We start from the raw sequence: 25933 nt of genomic DNA, 5'->3' as shown, positions 1-25933 counted from the left end.
TGAATATTTGATAAATGAGGTAAGTGTTTTTGGGCCCAACAGATGCCCCCTGGCCCAAGCTTCGGATAGGCGTGGTATGTTAATCTGTTAGAGTCTTGGGCCGACTCTTCAACACCAAAAGGTTTGCCTAGAGCCGTCATTCTCCGTAAACCGAGGTAATTCGTAGGTACATGATTATTTGATTACCTGACAAGTTACACTTAATGCAAACATGGTTACCGAGTAAAACGTTCGGTTCAAAATTTTACCTTTCATTTAAGTAGTTTTTATTTCAAAATAATTTTCATTCAAATTCCCAAACTTTGTTCCAACTTCCAGAGAGAAGCTCCGAAGAAACCCTAGAGATTTCCTTCAGCTCAAACCTTCGACAATCATCTCATTCGATGTGATAATGTCTTCTCGTTCATCTCCCGAACCTTTGGATCATGCTGGATACAAAAATGCATTCGAACGCATGCGCAAATCATTCGACATTCCAGACAATGTCACGGTGAGAATGCTCTCGGAGGCCGAGCTTCGAGAATGGCGATTTAAGGATGTAGTGAAGCCTACTGAGATAGTCATGAGTTTGAGACACATCGAATGGCTCCGCTTCCCTCTCCCGGCTCTGGTTGTTCAGATAATTTCAAACTCCAGGGCTCACATTTCGCAATTTCTCCCAAATGCTATTCAGTCTATAGTCGGGGCTCAGATGATAGGGAGCCTCAGGAATGTCAATATTTAATCGGACGACATTTACGCGTGCTTCACCAAGTCTACGAACAAGGTGATAGAGGGAAAGCCTTGGAAAACTTTCTACCTCTCTCCCAAAAAGGATCGGACAATCTTCACCGATTTCGATAGCTCCCATCGAAATTGGGACAAATACTTCTTCACTGTTGGAGGAGCGTGGTATCCTGAGTTCGTGCCTCAGGAAATTTTTCCTCTGGCCAGGGTGTTTATAAAAGGTGAGTCACATTTTTCATTCTATTTCTTATTAACTTTAATGTGAATTAATCATATCTGGATGATTGTCTACTAGTTTAACTTTCTGTACTACTGTTTCGGTTCTTTGTATCAGATTTTTCTTGGCCTCAAGTTAGCATGAGTTCTGAGCGACAGAGCAAGCTGACAGAGAAGGGGCTTCTACATGAATCTAAGGAGAATGCCATTAGTATCAGGGGTGTATTGAACCCCTACTGTATGCAGATTATGACTCGGCTTTGTTTCGTGGATCGAGTCGACCCTGGAGCTGTGCAAGTTAGATCGCAGAAGGGTGACATGACCCTAAGCAAGATTACCGCAGCATGCGCGAAGAAGCTGGGAGCTTTCCTAAAGAAATCCCCTCCTAATCCTTCAACTTTGTCGCTGACGAAGGCTGAGTTCGAAAGGGCGTGTTCTGAAGCCTACGCTGCGTGTGCCAAGCGTCAAGGGGTCCCAGAGGGTAAAAAGAAGGAGGGTTCTGGCCTGGCTACAGAGTCTTCCCCTGACAAATGCGGTTTATCGCGCAGGTCTTCTCGCATCCAGGGGCGATCGTCCACGCCTTCTGATGTTCTGCCAATTCAGCCTCTTCAACAAATGCCTTTGCCCACAGAAGCCTTAGGAAAAAGAAAGGAGCGTGAAGAGTCCTCTGGCGAAGATTCGGATGATGGGAAGTGCATTTCGTCCAAGCTTCGAATCCCAAAAGGTTCTGTCCCCACCACTCAAGGATCTGCCTATGCAATCCCCAGACTTTCCCCAGGAAAATTACCAACAGGTCAGGCCCTCACATTGTGCAAGAAGCCACGAGGATTTGCCCCTGTTGGGCATTTACCTGGGGCGTCTCCTACTTCACATGTAGGTGGGTCTTCCTTGGCAGCAGGCTCAGAAGGGGTGGTTCATGCAGAGGTCGTTTCCTCTTCTCCGTCCAAATTATCAGGAGTAGCGATTGGAGATGGAGTGCAGGGTGGCTTACCGTTTGAAGCGAAGTCTCCTGCTGTCTGCATGAATCCATCAGAAGCATTGCCCCCTGCTTCTGATTTGTCTTAAGGGTCTGCTATTGGCCATAAGCGTGGCTCAGAGGGGAGACGTCCTTCCTCTGCTTCTCGTAAAAACAAGCTTCTAGAGGATGCCTTCGGAGAGGGTTTTGAGTCTGCGAATACCACTCCTTTGCCAGTTGAGGCAAGTAAAGCCGTTGAGTCTGAAACTATCCCTGGGTGCCAGGAATCAGGGGCTGTCAAAGTAACAGGTGTTGACACTCTTGGTGTTGTCGTTTCTTCATTACCGCCTATCGCTTCTGAGTCTCATCCAGGAGATGTCATTGCTGTGTCCCCGAAGGGTACTAACACTTTTGAATCTCCTAGTGCTTTCTTGGAGCAGCTCACGTCTTCTGCCGTGCAGACGCCGGTGTACCTCCCCAGTGATTTGGGTGAAGATGATAGCTTATTTGTACGCCCTTCGAAGACATATCCTTCTGGCGCGGGGGCAGTTGCGCTGGTGTCTGATAGCATTATGGTATCGACGTTAGCAGAAGGTGAGAAGCCAGTTGCCCCCGTTGCTTCTGCGGCTGCATCTGCAGGGGGAGAAGCAAGTGACAGAACAGGAGTAATGTCGGAATATGGCCCCTTTGCGTCTAATGAAGTTATGGAGGAAATGCTACGCATAAGCAGATCCCATCTACCTACGGAAGCAATTGGATCTTTGAGTGGTCAAGGTGATTTGTTGCAGCAAGTATCAAACCATATCTGGATGGTAAGTTGATTAAAAAATTAGGCTCTTTTTAAATTTCGTGATATGTGTGTAATATTAGGTGTAATGGACATAATTGATTTGTCACAGAGTTATGTATGCGCTTCGGCTGCAAGGCGAGAATGTGCGGCGGCTATGCATAATGGTTCCAAACTGGCGGAGCAGATGGCGAAATTAGAAGAGGAGCGGTCAGGGAGAAAGATGGCTGAGGCGAATCGGGGCGTGCTTGTGGAGGCCATCAAGAGGCTAGAGGCAGAACTGGCAGAGGCAAAAAAGAGGGTGACTGCCACAGAGGAGAAGCTGGTCAGTACTGTCGGACTCGAAGTAGAACGAGACAAACTGAAGGCTGACTTGGTGGATATGACCAATAAGTGGATGGAAAAAAGTCAATTCTGTGTTCAGCATGAAGCCCGCATGGAGAAGCTTAGCAGTATGATGAACGACCTTGAAGAAGATATTGTGTCGTTGCAAACTGATAAGGAGATCTTAGACAAAGAAAAGACAGAGCTGGAGCGAAGGGCAAACAGTCTTGAAGCCAGCGCTGCAGATGCCAAGAAGCAGAAGCTGGAAGCTGAACTTCTTTTGGGGAAGAAGTTGAAGGAAACAGAAGAGGCGGTAGCCGAAGCCAAGAAGCAGTTGGAGGAGATGGCAGAGGTATGCGACTTTTCTTTTGTTGCTGATGCATTAGAAAATAAATTGGCACATGAAACACGTGTGTTGATTCCGTAATGTTTTTGCTTTTGCAGAGGGCAGCAGAGGCAGCGCTTGAAGCCACTAGGCAGCGTATCCGAGATCAGGAGATCACCGAACGCAAGCTTGTGAGGGTGGCTGAGGTAGATACTGCAAAGTACCTGGATCTGGCATTGCGTAATAAGAAGCAGACCCCAGAGGAGAAATGGGCAAAACTGGAGATGTATTGTAAGAGCGTTGATGTAAAAATAGGAGAGTATGACGTCGACAAGTATTTGAATGAACTTGGGGATTTGTAGATTTCCTATCCACCGTGCCATTTGGAGAAGTTGAAGCTGAGGGGCGACGCGCTGGTCGATGTATAATGCCAATGGGGAAGCTGTTGAAGATAGTGTTTCCATTGTGGCATCTGATCAGAAGGCATCAGGATCCGCGTCTGTAGCAGAGGGCAAGCCAGAGGGTGAAAGAGGTGCCATAGAATGAACGACACACTATTGTTTTGCTAATTTTTGTCATGTTTTGCTGTGAATTAATTTCTGTATATACATTCTTTGGGCTCTTTAGGCCACTAGTATGTAGTTGATTGTAATAAAGCAAATTATCAATACAAATAAAACTTCGTTTCTCGTTGGTTGTCTTGGTGTGTGTACTGTATGTGTGTGGTGCTGTTTAGGACTTAATCGACAGCGTGATGACAGGTGCGAGTCGTACGGTTTACTCAGATCGTAAGCTTCATAGACCCTTTAGGCCATTGCGTGCGAAATACAGCGAAAGGTTATACAGATGGTGGGAGAGGATGCCCAGTTAAGTGTTTGTGTGAGTGATCCGTCTTGGTGTTTTGATGAAGGGTTGGAGCTGACAGCATTGTTGTTGCAGGTGAGCACCGTGAGTGGACGAAGGTTCCCTTTTTGAGGAGAATCTTTGATAACCCACAGTGGCTTTACTCAACTTGGGCTATGGAAGAGCTTATCAGAAGTGGCATCCCGTACTACATATCGTGTGAACGCTATGGGTTAGGCCATCCGAAGCTAGAGAGTGCGATGGTAGAGTACATGTGTCGTATTGAGTGGGATTAAGTATGGGCAAGAAAATAGTTGTTCATAGAAAACAGATCAATTATGAAATCAGGAGTTAATATTGTCGTCAATGTAATATAACTTATAAATAACAACTTTTGATTTATTGCTATTTTTTAGTATACACCGCCTTCTGATTTCATGCTTAGCATCTGCCAATTTAAGTTACTGTACAAATATTCGTTTTCATTTATTGAGAAAGGAGTTGAGCAAATATGTGTGCCCATACTTAGCATCTGCCAATTTAAGTTATAGTGATAAGTGTGTCGTATTCCTGCGATGTTGCCATTATTGTTGGGTGGCAGACCTTCTTACTCGTAAGGAGTTGTTGTAGTGGTCTTGATCGGAACGAGCTCGGCCTTTGGAGACGGAGATTTTCCCATGAGGTCAGGGGGGGTTAATGTGATCCAGACCGATTGTCGAGGCAGATGCAAAGAGGTGAAAATTGCGAGGCAGGTATCTTTCCAATGCACCCATACCGTGTAGTGTGGTGAAGGGTCGTTTGGGCTGCCGCGTATCCTGTCAGAGGCACCCATTGTGTAGGATATGGGTGCGACTGCGGGAAAAGTTCCTCCCAGCCTTGGATTGCCAAACCAGTTGGTGTACATTGGAGAGGAATCCGAAGCATGACAGCAGATGGTTCTGCTGTGATAGTCAGGGCAGATTAGACAGCAGGAAGTGCTCCTCTTATGCGGGTAAGAGGGTAGGGTTTGCAGTGCACCTCCGTTGGACGGCCAGATCAGCATAGTCAGGGCAGATTAGACTGCAAAATGGCTGGTCGTAGCTCCCTGTGAGCTTAGTCAAGTCATATTAGAATGCGGTACAAAAATCCAGTGAAACGTGCACGCAGAGACGGTAGGATCGTGTACGCAGATTGTGTGTAGTGGCCTTGTTGCCACGAACTGTTGAGATTCATCCTGGTGCCAACGTGAGTGGTGTGATCCTCGCTGTGCATTATTATTGCTCTTTGTTGTAGGTGTGTGCATTGAGATTAAAGACATATGGTGTATTGCTAGGGGATGTTGGCAACTTCAAGCATTAGATAACTGTTTATTTATAGCCATTGTGGTAGGTGGTTTTTGAGTACACGTGAATAATGTTACAAAGTTAGGTGAGGATATAGTTGAGGAACCTTTTTGAGTAAAAAGTTGATTGTCACGTGTCTGACTTGGTGAAATATGGTTGATAATATTGCCAAGGAATTGAATATACAAGAGAAAATTAAAAGAATGTGAAAAAATGGAAAGTTGTTGTATTACTTTTGAATTGCACAGTACAACTATTAGCAATAATATTGCTTCAAAGACATTGAATTCCAAGTACGGGGTACGATTTTCCCACTACGTACATTCTTTAGAGTGTAAGACCCTCTGCCTCGTACTTTAATGATTTGGAAAGGCCCTTCCCAGTTAGGCTCTAGCTTCTTCTTGTTGCCTGTGACCTTATGCAGAACCCAATCACCTTCTCGAAATGTTCGTGAGTGGACCCTTTTGTTGTAGTAGCGTTCTGCGACCTTTTGATAATTCTCTAGTCGCAATTGTGTCATTGTACGTGCTTCTTCTAGAAGGTCTAGGTTGTGCAGCAATTGAATGTTGTTTGTTGTTGGGTCAGATGCGATCTTTGTCCGAAGTGTAGGTGGACCGACTTCTGTTGGAATGACGGCCTCTGTTCCGTATACCATGGCGTAGGGAGATTCCCCCGTGGAGGATCTTTTTGTTGTCCTATAAGCCCATAATACTTTCGATAATTCTTCTACCCATGCTCCTTTTTTGTCTTCCAAATTCTTCTTAATGTTGGCAAAGATGACTTTGTTGGAAGCCTCTGCTTGTCCATTGCCCTGTGGGTAAGTGACAGAGGCGAAACTTAGCTTGATCTTGTACGTGTCGTATAACTCTTGTACCTTTGCATTTTGGAACAGAGTTCCATTTTCGACGACTATCTCCCACGGTATCCCAAATCGACATATAATATGCTTCCAGATGAAGGACATAGTGTCTGTTTTGCTGACCGTGACGTACGCCTCTGCCACAACCCATTTTGTGAAGTAATCAGTGGCTACAAGAGCATACCGTCTTCCACCAGCAGCCTTAGGTAGTTCACCTACTACATCCATACCCCATTTTGCAAAAGGCCAAGGTGCAACGATGGAGTGTAAGGTTTGAGCAGGTTGATGGATGGTGGGTGCAAATCGTTGGCATTTGTCGCATTTTTTGGTATAATCCCGCGCTTCTGTCATCATGTATGGCCAGTAATACCCTACCGTAAGTGCCTTGTGTGCCAAGCTCCGTCCCCCTGTGTGATTTCCACATGTCCCCTCATGTATTTCCTCTAATAATTTTTTAGCTTCTGATGGGCGCAAACATCGTAGGTATGGGCCGTTGAAGGATTTTCGGTACAACGTCCCATGAATCATGGAATATCGTTGTGCTCGAAGGCGCAGAAGCTTTGCATCTTTCGGATTAGGTGGGAGCTCGGAGGTGGTCAAGTATTTTATGATCGGATCTACCCAGCATTCAGGTTCTGATGAGGTTGAATAGACTCCCATGTCTTCGCTTGATCGGCTTATAGATATGGTGGACTGGCGTGTGCATCCTCCCGCAGAAGCTAACTTGGCAAGGGCATCGGCCTTCTGATTTTGCTCTCTAGGTACTTGTATGAGTTCGAACTGGCGAAAATGCGATCGTAAGTCAATTACCTTTTGTAGAAGGCTAGCCAGATGGGGTGCTTTGGTATCAAAATTTCCAGCCACTTGCTCTATCATAAGCTGCGAGTCGCCTCTGACATTCAGACGTTGGATGCCCATTTCTCGTGCGAGTTCTAAACCGTAGATTAGTGCCTCATATTCTGCTTCATTGTTCGTCGTGGATTGCTCTAAACGAATGGCTTCTTCAATTTTGAGGCCCGAGGGAGCTTCTAATACAACGCCAATACCTTCTTTCAAAAACAAAAAAAAAATACAACGCCAATACCAGCCCCTTGAGAATTGGATGCTCCGTCAGTGTACATCGTCCACACCCATTGATCTTCTGATTCTAACAATTCTGGCAGAGCGCCAGGGGTGAACGACTGAATTTCAACCAGGAAGTCGGCAAGTACCTGTCCTTTTTTAGCTTTTCGTGGCGAAAACTGAATATCGTACGTCCCTAGTTCAATGGCCCATTTAGATAACCTTCCAGAGAGGTCGGGCTTACTCAATACCTGCTTTAATGGATAGTCCGTATATACAATGATGGTGTGGCTTTCAAAATATTGTCGTAACTTCTTCTTTGCCGTAAGGAGTGCGAGTGCCAACTTTTCCATCATACTGTATCGGGTTTCAGCGTCCAAGAGCATCTTGCTGCAGTAGAACACTGGCCTCTGACGATTGTCTTCTTCGCGGAAGAGGACAGAACTTACAACGAATTGTGAGACAGACAAATATAGGAATAAATCTTCATTAGCAATGGGGGAGCTCAATATAGGAGGAGAGCTCAAATAAGTTTTCAGCTCTTCCAATGCTTTTTTCTGCTCTGGTCCCCAGGTGGTGTTGGTAGATTTCTTTATGCATTGTAAGAAGGGTTGGCAACGGTCAGACATTCTTGATATGAATCGACTTAATGCTACTACTTTGTCGGTCAGAGCCTGTATGTCACGGATGGTTCGGGGCTCTTTGACTTCTGAGAGGGATGCGATCTGTGTTGGATTTGCCTCGATGCCCCTCTGACTGACGACGTAACCCAAGAACTGTCCAGAGGATACCCCAAAGACACATTTCGAAGGGTTTAATTTCATTTTATGAGTATCAAGGATGTCGAAACACTCAGTCAAGTCGTTTATGTGTGAAGAGCTTTGTTTGGACTTGATGACCATATCGTCAATATAAACCTCCATATTTCTCCCGAGTAATGACGAAAACAACTTGTGCATCAGCCTCTGGTATGTTGCGCCTGCATTCTTTAGACCGAAGGGCATAACTTTGTAGCAATATAAACCACCCTCTGTTATGAAAGCCGTATGAATCTGATCCTCTGATTTCATGGGGATCTGATTGTATCCAGAGTGGGCGTCAAGGAAGCTCATCCTTTCATATCCTGCCTTGGCGTCTATCATCTGATCGATCTTTGGTAGAGGGTAGCTATCCTTGGGACACGCTTTGTTTAAATTTGTGTAGTCTATGCATACTCTCTTTTTCCCATTCTTCTTTGGGACCACGACGGGGTTGGCAAGCCAACTGGGGTATAAGCATTCTTCGATTGCCCCTGTGCTTAGGAGTCGTTGGACCTCCTCTTGTATGACTTGATTCACCTCTGGATCGAACCTCCTCTGCTTCTGCTTGACGGGTGGGAAGTTGTTGGAGATATTCAGGCTGTGACTCATGACAGAAGGGTCTATTCCGGGCATGTCATGTGGAGTCCAGGAAAAAGTTCTCATTCTGGTCTTGAGAAATCGTGTGAGGGTCTGGCTCTCATCTCCAGAGAGCTTGGTACTTACCAGGACCGTTTTAGAGGGGTCAGCGTCATCTAGACCCACTTGTTCTAAGGTATCTAGTGTAACTTGGGGTTTTTCTTGGTCTTCTTCTAGATTGATTCCTTTTAGGCACGTTGGTAGGTCCTGTTGTAATTGCTATTTTTCAGGGGAGTTGTAATGGGAAGCAGAGCCAGAGCTATTTATTTCTTTTAAGGTAAGGAAGCACTTTTTGGCCTGCTTCTGGCAGCCTTTGATGTCGACGGTGTATCGCCCGTTGAGTGATTGACACCGCATCACCTGATGTAGAGTTGAGACTACCCCCTGCATCCGGTGGATCCAATTTCTCCCCATGATGGCGTTGTAACTTGTGGTGGAGTCTATAATGAGAAAGTCTACTGGCAGGGCACGTTCTGCAACTACCACAATTAATCGAACGACGCCCCTTGGATAGACTCTTTGGCTATTGAATCCCAAAATGGGCATGGTGGAGGGCCGGATCTGATTCTCCTCCAACCCCATTTTCTAGAAGGCTTCCCAGAAGAGGATGTCGACCCCACTGCCCCCGTCGATCAGAACTCTGCCCAGCTGGCAGTGGTCAACTTGTAGGGAAATGACGAGTGGATCATCATGGGGTAGGTGGACGCCCTTCAGGTCATCATCGGTGAAGGTGATAGCAGAGGCTGGGTAGCTTCTGTCTTCTGAAGTGACGAGATTGACCACGTGGCCTAATGATTTGTATCGCTTCACTCGTCCTTCCATCCTTTTATGGATCTTAGTTGCATGCTCTTGGTTATCAGTGGGTTCTACGATCCCATGGATCATAGGGACTTGCTTAAGAGGCTCCTGGGTGCTGTCAGAGGCTGTGTGCACGGGGTCTGACGCCTACGGAGCGGGGGCAGAAGCTGGTTTTTGTCGCGAGGCGCCTGGTCTACCTGTCTCCTTGATGTATTGGGTAAGCCTCTCGCTCCTCATGAGGGCTTGGATCTGATTGTTCAAATTGTGGCATTCAGCGATCGTATGACCGTGATCTTTGTGGAAGAGACAGTATCTGCTTTTATCCCTTCTGTCAGATGGAGTGGTAATTTTGTAGGGCTCTCGCCAGATAGGTCTGTCTTTATTTTCTTCATAAATGACTTCTTGCGGGACGGTGTATTCGAAGGATGGGTATCGTGATGGCTGTCGATCCTGTCTTGGCCTTTTTCCTTCCTTCATATGATCTGTTTGGTTCTGTTTCCTCTTGTCATCCCTGGCAGGTGGTGGAGGATTATTTGTTGGCGGAGCAGAGATGAGTGCAGTCTTCTTTTGTGCGCGCTCTCGAAATTCTAATACCCTGAAGACGCCCTCGGCTCGGGTCTGCACGTCTGCCATGTCGTATGGTGGTGTCATGGTGAGATTCTCATGTAAGAGTGATCCCACCTGCAGGCTTTTGACGAAGAGATTTGCTGCGATGAGTGGGTCGACGTCGTGGATTTGATGCACAAGGTCAATGAAACGCTGTAAGTATGCTTTCGGATGTTCATTCTCCCCCTGTTCGATTCGATAGAGATCGACCATTGTTCTGGGCGCCTTTCGGTTCGCGCTGTACTGCTGTAAGAAGGACCGTCGGAGATCACTAAAACTGTTGAGTGACCCGGGCTTTAATTGTCGGAACCATAACAGAGCTGGCCCGGAGAAAGTCATTGAAAAGACTTTGCATTGTATGGCTTCGTTATTAGCTTCTAATGCCATCTTCTGTTGAAATTGAAATAGGTGGTTTAGAGGGTCTCCCTTTCCATTGAACGCAGGCAGGGAAGGGATGACGAAGTCCCGAGGCTTTGGCTTATTCTGAATCCATTCCGAGAAAGGCAATTTCTCAGTGGTTCTTGATACTAGATCCAAATGTTCGGTGGCATAGGCGGATCGCCCATCTGAGAACTTCTGCATCATTTCCCTCATCATGTCTTCTTTCCAGCTGTCCAAGAATCGGATCAAGGGAACGCGACCTTCAGAGGGAGAATCGTGTGCGACTTGAGGTGTGGTGCGTTAAGGCCGGACTTCGGTTGCTGGCTAAGCGGGTCCAGTGGGTTCTGCTTCTGCCCGCCCATGCGTGTCAGAGGTTGGGGCTTGTCGCTCTTTGGCCCCGGAGGATGGCGGGATGCCTTGGGATTGCCCGTTACCTGGGTTCATGTTTTGATGTGGGGAATTAACGCGGTCGATTAGAACGTCAGATCTGCTAGAATCAAGATTCTCGTGGGCTTGGGTGTTGCGAGTCGTGTCAGCGGACCTGCGCAGCTCAGCAATCTCGGCTTCGAGCCTAGCTTGGGCTTCGGTCAATGTCTTGATTGCTTCGTCGGACCGCTGTTGGCTCGCCTCCAATAGACGACACATCCTTTCGATATGGTCGCTCATGTCCGTCGGAGGGACGCTTTGTGCGACTGGGCCCGAAACTCCGTTGCCTTTTGGTGGCATGATTTCTGGGTTCATAGTGGATCTTGATTTCTTGGTTCGACGACGTGGCTAAGGCCGATGTGTTTGTCGTTCCCACAGACGGCGCCAATTGTTGGGGCAACAATTTGTCTTTCTATATCTGGAAGTAAAAACCCAACGATGAATGATAACTTGCTTCTACTCCGGTGATGAAATCTGCCTTTGACTCGTCGGGATCACCTGCAAGAAAGACACTCCGATGCTTAAGTCAGTTCAAAGTTCGATCATTTTCTCCTCTCAAAATCTCATATTTATAGGATGAAATATACAAAGCAGTTAGTTGGTTCAAGCGAACCCTGGAAAGGGGAAAAGAGAATAACTGAATTTCCCTCCAAAAATACCGACTTTTAAAATGTCTCGTTCAGGGGTCAGAGGCGCAGATTGCCTCTGACCCACAGCTTCTGCTTTCGGAGCCTCTCTTTGTCAAAACGCTCCGTTTTGAATATTTGATAAATGAGGTAAGTGTTTTTGGGCCGAACATTTTGGGCCCAACACATAGTTATGTTAAAATTAAATAATTATAAACATTTAAGTATAATTTTACTAAGTACCTAATAAATCAGGTTTATAGGACTGATTTTAAATTCAATCAAATTATATTATGAAAGTACTATACAATACTTCTTATCAATATTCATAAAAATTAAGCCATGTTATAGTAAATGAAGAGTAATTGTGCAACAAATGAAATGATTAGTAATAGAAAATTAGAGTTTGTTATTAGTCACCCATGTTATAGTCGTAATTATTGAATTAGATTCAATGGAGGAGTCTGTTAATTTTCCTAAGCGTCAACCAATAGACTTAACAAGTGAATAAAGGGCTTCATTGGCGAAATTTGTGTTTTTAGCTTTGCTTATTAAAATCATTTTTACGTAATATCACATTTTGTAACTGTTCTAAAAATAACTTATTAAAGTTAAAAACTGATTTGACTGAAATATTCAATCAAGCTAGAAAGAGATTTTAATACACCTAAAGTAAAAGCTAGGCACCCAAAATCACTTCAATTTCCATTATTTACTAATTGCATAACTTGATTTTTGTTGATTGATGTGTGTGTACATACAGCTTTGGCAAATTACTTTAGGTCACACTAAACGATCACATACCTCTATATATGTCATAGTCAACTACTTTGAAATGATATTATGATCTATCAAAAGAATTTTCCAATGAGCTTCTTTATCTTATTTTTTAATACATCATCATTTTTTTTCTTTTTCACTTCACATCCAATATTTAAAATTAAATGATCAATAATAACTTTATATATATATATATATATTTTAAGAAAATATCTATTGATGAGTGCTCTTATAGTAATGAATGAATAGTAATTGTGTGAGTATTTATAAGTTAAGTGCTAACCGATTCTATTTTCTACTTTCTTTTACACCCTCCCATTTAAATGCATGACAATATTTTATATTTTATATATTTTTTTTTTTTTTTGTTAATAATAATAGTAAGATCCATGTGACAATCATTTGTATAAGAGAGTGTAAAAGAGAGTGGGAAAGAGAGTTTCTTAACACTTGTAAATTTTAGAGAAGTGCTAAAAATCTTTTTTTTTACACTCTTTTTCTGATACATGGTGTGCGGATATTATTTAACTTAAGATAGTGTAAAATAAAGTGTATTTATTGTTTCTCAAAGTTTTAACGGTTAATTTTATTTTAATTAATAGCTATGATCTATTTAGTAATTATTAAAATTACTTATAAAAAAAAATTTCACATCTATACAATTATATAAGTTAGGCAGGTATATATATATATATGTGTGTGTATATTTATGATATAGGGCAATGGTCATTTTTGACCAAGCATTTGATGGTGAGGGGGGCATTGGTATTTGGTATTGGTATTGCTTTATTACTTTATGGGTTGAACTAGCTAAAACCCACTTGAGGATTCCTTCCCACTAAAGCCGCCTTTTAAACCCTTTCTAGTTTCTCTCCACCCCTAAAAGAGGGACACTAATACTATACCCTTCCATAACTAACACTACATACATCATTTTCTCAACTAAAATTAAATAAAAAACACAAAAGTCTACTAAGTGCTTCAACCCTAGCTAGCTCCCTTTTTCCATCCAAGTGAACAACATTTTCTATGATTATATAAAAATATATTCTTATTAGACTACATAAGGGTATTAGGGTAATGTCACTCCTTCCCTAAGGTGATTTATAGGGAGTATTATTTTGGATATATATATAGCTATATATTATATAAGAACCTTTATTTATCTTACAAATGATGTCATAATAAGTTGATTTGGTTTTGGTATGTACATCATAATCAGGTTGGGAAAGAAGAGTGGTTAAGATAATAATCTAAAATATAACTCCTATGACAGATGATATGTTTGTTGATCGATGCCATGAATTAGTCAAGTTATATATAGTTAACGTAAGCCAACTCACACTATTTTGGAAAGAAGATACTGTCCTAGTCATTTTTTTTTTATCGTGAAGGGGTATGAGTTTATTTATGTATAAAATATATATATATAGGAAATTTTTTTGGTAGGGCATTCAAAAAGAGTCATATCGTAGGGTTCTCAGTGTTTCTCGACCAGTAAACAGTTTTCGGTGCGACTTTATTTTATGACTGTGTATATTGTAGCTATTTAGACCATCAGTGCGATTTTCAGAAAATTCCGAATAGTTTACAGTACCGAAAACTTGGTTCAAATATGTTGTTGCACGCGTGACTAATTTTTTTTATGCGCGTGGAAATCAACATGTTTGAACCTAGTTTTCGGTACTGTAAACTATTCGGAATTTTCTGAAACTTTGCAGGATGCTCGAAATAGCTACAATATATACAGTTATAAAAAAAATTCGTGCCGAAAACTGTTCACAGGTCGAGAAACACTGAAAGTTCTACCGGTAGGACTTAAAGTGAAGCCCCTACATAATAATTGTCCTATATATATATATGTTTATTTATGTATGGTTTGTATATGAATGCATGTATTTTAATCCCAGACGAATAGGACACCTCTAAAGTGATCCAAAAACAGCTAAACCCATATGGTCAGTTATGTAATACATGATCTTATCTTTCTCGTTAATACCCATATATATTGATGATATATAGTAGTGGGTACTCTGGGTTAAAGAATTTTTCTGTTTTGAAAAATTAAAAACCCATGACCAAATATTTGGTACTATTCTCAAATGAGTTGTACACTACTCATATCATAGGAATGAATCTAGCATGAGCAGTGAAAGTAATATTTGTTCACTAAAAAAGCTCAATTCAAAAGAGGTGTTTTTTGTATTTTGAATGGAATTAATAATATTATTATTCTTATTGGTTGGCGGTGGTGGAGAGGTGGAGCGTATAGCTGGCCTGGCATATGATCGAAATAAGAGAAAGTAGTTTAATGTTAAAAGAACAAAGGCTGCTTTTTTTTTTAAAAAAAAAACAAAAAACAAAAAAAAAACAAGAACAAAAAACAAAAAAAAAGAGTTAAAATGAATACTACTCTGTTCTGTATATATAGTACAAGTTCGTCAGCTATTTATGAGTCTTATTAATTGAAGACATAAATAAATAAATGTTTAATAATAATAATGGGTTCAAATAATCAAGAGTGTGATAATTTCAGGGGAAGGTAAAAAATGTACTATGGTCTAATTTAATTATGAGCCGAAATCTTGAAAAATTTCAGTTCTGCAAGGTGTAAATAAATAGAGTAAAAGTTCTGAACTGAGACATTAATTATTGTTTTATTTTAATTATTAGAATCAACCACTTGAGTTGCCTTTATTTTGGGGGACAGTTTGAGAATATTTGGCCATTGTGTAGTATTATTATTGGCATTTTGCTTGGAAAGCTTTTGAGTTCAGTGCATGGCTGCTTAAAACATTGGGAAGCTTACAAGATCTCTAAATGGAGTATCAAATTAGTGATATAGTGCTAAAATATAGCATATTCTACAAAAAAAAAAAAAAAAGTTAGTCTAATAATATATCTTACCAGTGGGGTTCTTTTGTATTCCTGACCAGTAAATAGTTTTCGGCGATATTTTTTTTTATGACTGTGTAAAAACTATTCACGGATCGGGAATACAAAATAGTCCCACCAATAGGTCTTTTTTTCTAGCCCCTACCATAAAAATTCCCGTTACTTTTAGTATATCATTAAATGTAAATGGAAACTTTTATATAATTAGATTTTTAGATAATAATAAAATAAAAAAGAAAATTATTACTTTTTTTTTTATATTTTCAATAAATATTGAATGAGCATTAATCAAATATTCATATTTGTATCAATTTATACAATGGTGCATGAGAACAAATTTATAAAAATTGTGTCAAATATATCAATTATTAACTTTTTGTGCCAAATATAGCACAATATTTGCATCTATTTGGAGAAAGAAAAATGAGTAATTTGTGACAAAACTCTCTAAGTTTTACATTTTGTTACACTTAACTCCAAAATTCTTATTTTTGGTGGGTAAACCTTTCAAACAACCGTTCTGTTAACAAATTTACAAGTCTCATCCATTTTTCTCTATTATTTGCCAACGTGGAGCCTCGTGGTCATCTAAACTAATGCCGCGTCATAAACTTTTAATTATTTTAAATAAAAATATTTAAATTAATTAAAAATTAAAAAAAATCTTTTTAATTTAAAATAGATTAATTAAAATTTAAAAATACATCAACAAAACTAAAATATATAATATGAACTAAAATTAAAGCCCTAATTTTTTTCTCTTTCTTTCCCGTTTCTCGTCTTCTTCTTCCCCTTCCTCCTCTTCTTCTTGCAACTTTGGTCGAAGATGGTGCTAGAATCTAGGGTCGGGGATGAGGCAACGAGGTTGCAGTGAGACTTGGGGGCTCGCTGAGGTTGACAGGGGGCGACTAGGTGATGGATCTGGGTTGTGTGACAGAGTGGAAGAGGTTGTGCGACATTGACAACTAGGAAGGCAAAGGTATCGGTTTTGGGTATTGCGAGCAGGGGTGGTGGCGTTGGGAGTTGCGGCTAGGGTGGGAAGACTGGGCTTGGTGGGTCGATACCTATGGGTTCAAATCTGTATTTTTGACATTTTTTTTTTAAATTTCAAGGTTCAACTTCAATGTTCATATCTAAGCTGGGTGGGGAAGATTGATTTTGGTGTTTGTCTTGTATTGATATTATGATTGTATTTTGTATTGAATTTGTTAAGAAATAAGTGTTTTCAGGCTGTATAGTTCACATATTGATTTGATTGTGTGAATTCATAAATATGATCAACTTGTGTTTGAATTTGTTCTTTTTAGGGTTTTTCTTTCTTATATATATTCATGGATTTTTAAACAACGTTTTTAAAAAATCTAGATATTTAATTAATTTTTTTTAAATATGGAAATCTGATTACAAAGTTACCAAATATGGAAATTACAAAAGGGTATATATATTAGATCTCTATAATGGGCAACTAATATGAGCTTAAAAATTCTCCAAGTTACGATGAAGAAAAACTAACAATATACTAAAAATTTTCCACAAATTTGCTGCTGATCGACCGTTTTCTACAATTCTCCTTCATTGCATTGAAGACGAAACCACCATTTTCTCAGACTACAGGTTTTCGCCGAAGAAGAAGCACTATTCTTCAAAATGACCATCTAACTTCATCTTTCTTGATTGGGTAATTGGGAGAAAGGAAATGTAACACTCTGGTTACCCCAGAACAGTTACGGTGAACCAGAAATTTGACTCGCTACCCGAGTCCTTTGGTTAAAAACATGCTTCTAAGTGTTATTAACAGGCTAAGGTGAAAAACCAATAAAAAGGAAATGATATACTTTATTAAGTACATAAAATTGTACATGGGCCCATCAAAACATTTTACAAGTTATTTACAACTCAAAATGGTCATTACTGTTTCAAATTTACAAACCCACCGACCTAAGCGGCAACAATAGGGTAAACCCCCTAGTTCCTCTAAGAACTCCTTGGTCGTGGTGGTCAGCGGCCGCATATATACACATCACCACCTAAGCTCTCCACTCAAGGCTGGGTGAGCTTTTCTTTCCCTTTACCTGCACCACATAGCACCCATGTGCCAAGGCCTAGCAAGAAAACACAATATAGCATGATATAATATCAACAATGATCATAATAATCATTTAGGACTTTCAATCCAAAATAAAGAGGTGACAGTTGGAAAAGTCACCAAGGTGGGTACAATTCCCTTTAGCCATGTGACGATAGGGTCACCGGGGCTTAGCAGATAAGTGAACCTTTCACTAGCTTAAACAGGTTAGGTGCATGATGACTAGTCACCAACATAACCTACCTCATGACCATAGAGTCATAACCATGGAACTCTGTTCCCTAGCCATGTGACAAGCAGTCACCTAGGCCTTAGGCCCTGGCTCTGAGTAACTAGTCCTAGACAAGCCAAGCGCTTATAAGTTTCATCGACCTTAGGGTCGGTCTAGCATTAATGCTTTAGAGTCATTCAACGCTGATATCGATTAGATCTAATCTTCATTCAGCCCTGCGTTCAGGACGCTTATGCCGTTTCTGACTCTTAGGTCAGTTATACGCGACCAGTGTCGTCCTTGACTAATCAGTACCATACACAAGTAAGCAAGCTCTGCTAAGCATTTAATATGCAATCAAAGTTCACATTTATCAACCAACATGCCTCAACATCAATCATGCATGTCATATACACAGGGTGCAGTTTTCTTACCTCTGATTCGAGCGAGAACGAATAAAAGAACGACCCCTGAGAACGATCTGACTTTTAGCCCTTTAGCGGTCACCTAATCATAACCAAATATGGGACGCCATCAGTAAAATGATTAACAAGGGTTCCCAAACCAAGATCTAGCCTCTGGGACATCAATCCCCATTAATCCGAGTAGTAGGAACAATCCCGAGGCCTAAAACCAAGTTCCAGGGACCAAAACACTCAAACGGGCTCAAACCTGCCCAAGGGCTACGGCCCTAACACCTTGAGCCGCGACCCCCAGCCACTCCAGGAGCAAGGGTTGTGGCGCCCTACACCCAGGGCCATGGCGCCCAGCAAGGCCAAAACCCTCCTCCTGCTTCTTCGAGCTAGGGCCGCGGCGCCCAAGAACAGGGCCGCGGCCCCCAACCCAGAACCATCCTCAAACTCATTTTCCTTCATCCCAAACCCTCCAAAAACATACCTAAACACTTCCAAATCATCAAATAAAAGTTCCCAAGCTTCCCAATGATCCAAAACCATCAAATCCCGGGGCTCAAATGAACCAAAAACTCAACGGTTCACAAAATCCAATTCGAAGCTTAGAAACGCTAAAAACTCAAAACTTAAAACTTAGATTACCTTTGATTGAGTTGTTTCTCGTCAAATCCTTCGGACAAGAAGCTTCTAATCTTTCCTAGGATCGCTATGCCTCGATCCTCGCTTGAGTCCGACTCCTAGAACTCAAGATTTCTTCGAAGATGCCTCGAACGGTAAAATGAACTAACGGGAAGAGAACGAGAGGCTTTCTAACGTACGGTTCTATCTGACAAGCTACTTCAAGCTTAAGTAACCTCAAATAAAACCTAGTGCTCGGGGTCCCAAAAACCTCCCCGGGAACATTATAGTCAAAACTCCCAGAATTTCCTCCTGATCTCAATAACTCTCAATTTATCATCAAATAATATCCTCATAACTCAATATCCCAATAAAAGACCTCCGTTATGACAAAACCGCTAATTTATAATATAAGACCATCTCATGCCGAATAGCTCGAATATATCTCCATAATAATGGGATCTCATTCACAAATCACAATACGCACCCAAATATACAAATATGCCCTCAACGGGCCAAATTACCAAAATATCATAATAATCAAATGTGGACCCACATGCATGCATATAACATTATATTATAATATAATTCACATAAACATGCATATATTCATTTAATGGCACAATTAAACAGTTATGGCCCTCCCGGCCTACTAATCCAGCCATTAAACCACATTAGGGATTTCGAGGCATTACAGGAAATTTCTCTTAAAAATTATAATTATGAAATGATCTGAATGATTCTAACCATTGGTTAGATATAAAATTTCATTATGAATTCCAAACTGTCGGCATTTCATGTTTTGTGTTGGTTGTTCTTATTTTTCTGCAAAAGTAACCTGGCATTTGAATCCCTATGTTTTTTTAGTTAGATTATGTAACATGGTACATGGCAGAAATAATTTGATAGAGGTTGATGAATTTGCTTTGGTTCTGTGAATATTTGTCTGAAACCAAAAAAAAAGTAATCTGGTTTTTTTATCCCTGCCCTTTTTTTGAGTTAGATTGTGTAACATGGTACCTAACTGAATTAATTTGATAGAGTTTGATGAATTTTCTTTGGTTTTGTGAATAGTTGCCCGAAACAGGAAAAAAGTAACATGGTTTTTGTATCCCTGCCTTATTTTTTAGTTGGATTATATAACATGGTACCTAGCTGAATTAATTTGAGAGAGTTTGAAGAATTTGCTTAGGTTTTGTGAATAGTTGCCTGAAACAGGAAAAAAGTAACCTGGTATTTGTATCCTGTCCTTTTTTTTAGTTGGATTGTGTAACCTGACTGAATTAATTTGAGAGAGTTTGATGAATTGCTTTGGTTTTGTGAATAGTTTCCTGAAACAGGAAAAAAGTAACCTGGTATTTGTATCTCTTCCTTTTTTTTTTAGTTGGATTGTGTAACCTGGTATACAATGAGAGATATGCTAGAAGACTTTAGAGTATCAATGAATTACACAAAGGCATGGAGATCAAGGGAAAAAGCTCTACAATTGGTAAGAGGAAAAATGGATGAATCATAACAACAATTATCAATGTATCTTCATATGTTGAAAGTGGCAAATCCAGGAACCATCATTACATTGATCGGAGACAACAAAGACCGATTCAAATACTTGTATCTAGCATTTTCTAACTCCATCAAAGGATGGCCACGTTGTAGACCATTTATTGTGGTTGATGGGACCTTCATGAAATCTTTATATGGAGGTACCTTGTTCACAACATCAATAATGGATACAAGAAACAATATCTTTCCATTAGCATTCAGTGTTGGTGATTCAGAGAATGATGGAGCTTGGGAATGGTTCTTCACAAAGCTCAAAGAAACATGTGGAGAACGTAAAGGTAACCGGTTACCTTACCTTTCTGATTTAATGCACTAATAAAGTAACATGTTACAAACAAAAAAATCCTTACAATACAAAGGTTATTGCAGATCTAGTAATCATATATGACAGGCATCAAAGCATTGAAAATGCTATGCAAAAAGTCTATGCCTTTCATGGAGCGTGCATTTTCTATCTATTCAACAACATTAAAGTAAAGTTTGTTATCCATAGAGATGATTTGACTATAAACTTTGTGAAAGCAACAAAAGCATATACTTTGATTGAGTTTGAGCACTACATGGTTGTTCTAGACAAAATAGATGACAACATAAGACCTTACTTGCAAAAGGCAGGTTACCAAACATGGATAAGATCCCACTCACCCAAAAAAAAAAAAAAAAAGATATACCATGATGATCTCGAATATAGTTGAGTCTATCAATGCAACAATTAAAGCATCAAGGAATTTACCAATAACATTAATGTTGGAATGCATAAGAAGTTTGGTACAACAATGGATATGGAATAATGGAAATGAAGCAAAATGAACATTCACAGATATATCATCAGAAGCTGAAGTTGTTCTCAGAAAAAACTATTTGAATTGCACAAAATTTGAGGTAACAAGTTATAGTTAAAAAAATTAAAATTATTTTTCAAAATGAATATAACGTAACCTGGTACTTTTATCATTTGAATATTTTAAACCATGTTACATTTTTAAGAAAACTGTTTATTTTTTTTATATTGTTTACAGGTTAGACTATGCAACACCACCATTTTCCAAGTAATTGAAGAAAATGGAACATTTACTGTGAACATTCATGAGAAGATTTGCTCATGTCGACGATTTAATCAAGATGAAGTACCAAGTTCACATGGCTTAGCAGTCATTGCAAAGAGAAGGTTGAGTTGTTACGACCATTGTTCCAACTACTACAAAACTAAAACAATGAGAGCTACATATGCAAAAAGAGTGCATCCACTTCCAAATGAATCTGAATGACATTTACCATAAAATTTGGACATCCTTGTGCTACCCCCAAGAGCCAGAATTCCTCCCGGAAGGCCAAGAAAGAAAATGATAAGATCATGTGGAAAGCAAAAAATGATTATGAAGTGCAGAAATTGTGGAAAACGATGACATAATAGGAGAACTTGTAGAAATCTATCAATGGAGAAGCCACTCAAGGCAATGAAAGCAAACAAATGATTCCTTTAGACTTACTTTAGAATAAATCATTTTGTATATTCATATTTCAAAACCAAAGTTAATATAGACAACATATTACATATTTTTGATAAAATCTAAACACCATTTTGTGGAAAGAGATTAATGAATGATTTTTTAAATGTACATGATCAATATAGTATTGAGACTAAAAAATTCAGCAGTTGGAAATGTATATTTTTCTTTTGTTTTTGGTTAATGAAGTAATCTAGTTTGAATATGTTGATATACGATACTTGAATTAATGCATTTAATTTAGCATGTGAATGTAACTTGGCAGTTGTCTTTTTATTTTTTTAAAAATAGAATATGTTCAACATCTTTCAAGATTTAAAAAAAAGTTATACTGGAAAGGTAACCAATAACTTGCTTCTATGCAATTTTTCTTCATTACATTGTCTCTCTTATCCATATAATATATGGAGCATTAATGAATGTTTTAAATTGCAACTTGACAGAGTAAAGTGTAACCTATACTTGTCATTTTTTTTAGTAGAATATGTTTATCATGTTCAAAATAAAAAAAGAAAATTGACTTGTAATGAAAAAGTAACCTATAAAAGTTTCTCTACTTTTTTTTTCACATTTAAGTAACTAGACTAGTTGTGAAATTTGAATTTAAATTACTTATAGAAGTAACAACATACTAGAATTCTTGGTTTACTAAAAAGTAACCTAATATAATCATTTAATAATATTTTGCAATTGTTTTACTTTAAAAAGTAACCTATATCCTATGAATACATATAATCTTGAGAGAATTGATTGAAAACTATATTCTTAATATATACATGTAATTCAAATTGTTCAAAGTTAACATAATATATTTTGATCTTTCAAATGATACAAATCAGTTGCAGCTTAATGATTTTGAGACTGCTTAATGCGTATAATCTTTCATATTAGCTAATATATAAATACATACAATAGCTAACCTATTTTGATATGAGATTTATATGAATTTATATTTATATATGACTTATTTGGTATTATTTTTTTTACTGGTTGGAAAGAAAAACATATATAAAAAAGATGGACTACTTTAAAAATAAATAATGCATCATTGTTATAAGCTGTATGTGTGCATATAGATCTAGATATTTATATATTAATAATTGTGTTAAATTTATAAACAATTAAAAATATATTAAAAAAAAAAATAAGTACACATTACAAAATCATTTAAAAGTCAGATGGAAGGACAATAATATTAAAAAAAACATAAATTTCTAAACACTAAACAAGTAAATAAAATATGGCTTTATTTAAAAAAAACGGAAAAATATGGAAAAAAAAATTCATACAATTAGCTTTAAGTTAGAAAAAAGTCTTATATTAAGAAAAATCTGATAATATCCATATTTATTCTTTTTAATGGTTTGAAGATTAGTTTTGAAATGTTTTGTGATAAGATGGAACTTGCAGTGTTTAAAAGATGAACAATGAGAGGAGGATGAACATGATGAAATTTAAATTTGGTTTAATTTAGTGTTATTAGGTGTTCTTGACAAATCTCGGTTAGTGTTCTTGGATGAAAAAAAAGTGTAAATGAGAAAACGGGGTTAATAAGAAATCTGGTTTTTTTTTTAATATTTTTTAGTTTTAATTTATATTAAAATGATTTTTTTTATATTTATATAATTTAAATATTCTTTATTTAATTTTTAATTTAAAATAATTAATGAATGTATCAATTTTTACATGGCCGTGCGGCTCTATACTTACAGATATCAGCGAAAACTAACGGAAGTTGTGAATTTAGTAACATAACCATGGTTTACCCACAAAAATAAAAATTATGGGTTGTGTAGTTAAATGTAAAAATAAAGAGATTTTTCAAAAATATGGCTTTTTAGCCATCAATGTGCAAAAATATGGAAGTTAAACTTTATTTACTTTATATGGAAAAATCTAACTACAAAAAATCAGAATATGGGAAAAGTTATCCCACATTGAAAAATAAAAAATAAACAAACAAATCATCCATTAAGGAGGGTAGCATTGTAATTAAACATCCAAATACTACAATGCTGAAATTTTGACTCGATCAAAAACATCCCCAACAAAAAAAAAAATTCAGCAAGAACACACATCTACGGCTGGCAACACAATTCTCCTCCGGCAACTCCAGCCACAAACCCAAACCTCCAGTTACCTCCAGCCACGTGAAACAACACCTTCCTACAATCGGATCTGCTTCTCCAGCGACGTCCATCTCCGGCGACGTCCTTCTCCATCACCAGCGACGTCCTTCTCCATCTCCGGCGAAGAACTTCTCCATCGTCCAAAGCATCCAAGAAAAGATGAAGAGCGAGGCCAGCAGTAGCAGCAGAACCAGGAATAATATAATCAACAGTGGCAGCGGGGCAAGTAAGGTCGCCGATTGTGGAAGGAATAGAAGCTCTTGCAGCTATTGTAAATCCTGTGGTCCCACAAGCATCTCTCAGGGTTTCTTTTCTCCCCCTCTCTTAAATCTTTTATACTTGTAATCTCGTTGATTGCTTTTTATTTGATTAGATTGTTTGTTGAGAATTATCCCCATTAGTTCCATCACCAAGCTAATTACATTTCTGTTTTTTTTTTTTTTTAATTTTTGGTCTTGGATTATTTGGTCAATGATGGCTCCGAAGTAGATTCTGAAGCTTTTTTTTTTCTTTCTAAAAATAATAATTAGAAGAAATAATTTTTTTTATGAATTGGAGTTTAAATATGATTTAATATGGAAATTTGTAGGAATATCAATTAGATGGTTACATATATGCACCAGTATACTAAACACTTAACAATAAGCAACTTTGATTGGCACTAGAAATGTCAAGATTGTTTGTAAAATCTTGCTCTGTCAAATACTATATTAATCTAATTTTCTTCAACTTAAAATCTATTAATTTCCTAATTCTTCTACATAATATAGAACCACTGATTTCATATTTTTCTCATAGCTATTTTACAGATTATAATGATAATCATGAAGTTCATGATGTCCATTTAAAAAAAAAACATAATAATTAACTTGAAATTTGAAAAAATTAATTAAACCTACTAATATGGTTGCATTGATTGACCAAAAATATACAAAAAAACAAGAACTATGATTATTTTAGATTCAATTTTGTCTTTGCGATAAAAAGATATTTGATATTGGTCTGAATTCTAATTGTCAAAACATTCAGTAACAACAAAGTAACTAGTTACCTTGAAAAACTGTTATATTTTCCAATTAAGTTTTTCAGTGACGTATTTAATTGCAGACTAAAGTAATCAGTTACCTTTAGCAATTACACCCAATTAACTACTTAAAAATTTACAAAATATTACAGGTATGGAAAATACTACTTCTTTGGTTCAATTTGGAGGTAAGTGGTCGGAGGCGAGGGAGGAGGTTGGTTCGTGGTCAGATCTGGTTTTGTTTTCTGTCTTGAGATCTGTGGTAACTGATTACCTTCACGTTGTTTGTTTGTATATTTTAGGAGGTGACTAGTTACCTTCACATTCTGATGTGTGTGTATATTTCTAGGTTCTATATGGTAATTGGTTACCTAGGTTACTAAATCATACTTACTTTTCTTCTTTTTTTCCTTCAAATGTGATGTTTTTTTTTTCATTTCTAATATAAGTGACTCGTCAACCTCTTATGATAACTGGTTACCCCTTTTATGGAAATAAGTTACTAATCGCACTGTAACTGGTTACCCCTCCTGATACATGTTATTTAACCTCTAAGATTAGTTTTTATATAAATGTGAAAAAACACAAACAAGTAACTGGTTACCCCTCTAGATAAATGTTATTTAAGCTAGCTGTAGGATTTTTTTTTACATAACTTTGAAAAATTAAATAAGTAACTGGTTACCTTACCCAGGTTTTAAAAAAAAAAACGTACAACCTAAAAAAAGGAAAAAAAATGTTTACAATAAATAAAAAAAATAATAATAAACACAATTCATATTACAAAAAAAAAAAAATTTGCAAAACAACCATGGAAAAATTTAATATAAAAATAGTTATATAAAATTAATATAAAAAAATAATCAAATAAGCTAAAAAAAAATAATCAAATTACAAACATACCCTTCAAAATTCATAAAACTTGATTAAGAGTGAAAATATGACATAAACAAACTTTTATACAAAAATATAGGAAACTAAACCCATAAAAGTGAAATTAAAACAAAAAAAGCC

General features: G+C 38.3%; 2 protein-coding genes across 2 annotated transcripts; both read right to left on the bottom strand.

Annotated features, from left to right (window-relative positions):
• Window positions 1-4588: 4588 nt before the first annotated feature.
• LOC133806667 (uncharacterized) lies at window positions 4589-8882 on the bottom strand. Its single transcript, XM_062244761.1, has 3 exons — window positions 7442-8882; window positions 5821-7385; window positions 4589-4624 (listed from the first exon to the last, which is right to left on the bottom strand). Exons 1-3 carry the CDS (start codon window positions 8880-8882, stop codon window positions 4589-4591), a joined length of 3042 nt encoding a protein of 1013 aa, XP_062100745.1.
• A 558-nt stretch (window positions 8883-9440) lies between these two features.
• Window positions 9441-10856, bottom strand: LOC133806666 (uncharacterized). Its single transcript, XM_062244760.1, has 2 exons — window positions 9851-10856; window positions 9441-9721 (listed from the first exon to the last, which is right to left on the bottom strand). The coding sequence occupies exons 1-2, from the start codon at window positions 10854-10856 to the stop codon at window positions 9441-9443; spliced, it is 1287 nt and encodes a 428-aa protein (XP_062100744.1).
• Between the last annotated feature and the right edge of the window lie 15077 nt (window positions 10857-25933).

Source organism: Humulus lupulus, chromosome X (genome assembly GCF_963169125.1).
Source record: "Humulus lupulus chromosome X, drHumLupu1.1, whole genome shotgun sequence".
In the NCBI taxonomy this organism is placed as follows: domain Eukaryota; kingdom Viridiplantae; phylum Streptophyta; class Magnoliopsida; order Rosales; family Cannabaceae; genus Humulus; species Humulus lupulus.
This window is presented reverse-complemented; position numbering and strand designations above follow the sequence as displayed.

Bases quoted from the DNA above. Each gene is read 5' to 3' on its own strand.
- LOC133806667 (XM_062244761.1), bottom strand. From the start codon at position 8,882: ATGAGAACTTTTTCCTGGACTCCACATGACATGCCCGGAATAGACCCT. The intron at 7,386-7,441 runs GTATTGGCGTTG...GCGTTGTATTAG, and splicing joins ATCCAATTCTCAAGGGGCTG to AAGCTCCCTCGGGCCTCAAA. The intron at 4,625-5,820 runs GTACGTAGTGGG...TTAAATTGGCAG, and splicing joins GGTCTTACACTCTAAAGAAT to ATGCTAAGCATGAAATCAGA.
- LOC133806666 (XM_062244760.1), bottom strand. From the start codon at position 10,856: ATGATGAGGGAAATGATGCAGAAGTTCTCAGATGGGCGATCCGCCTAT. The intron at 9,722-9,850 runs GTAGACCAGGCG...ATGGGATCGTAG, and splicing joins CCAATACATCAAGGAGACAG to AACCCACTGATAACCAAGAG.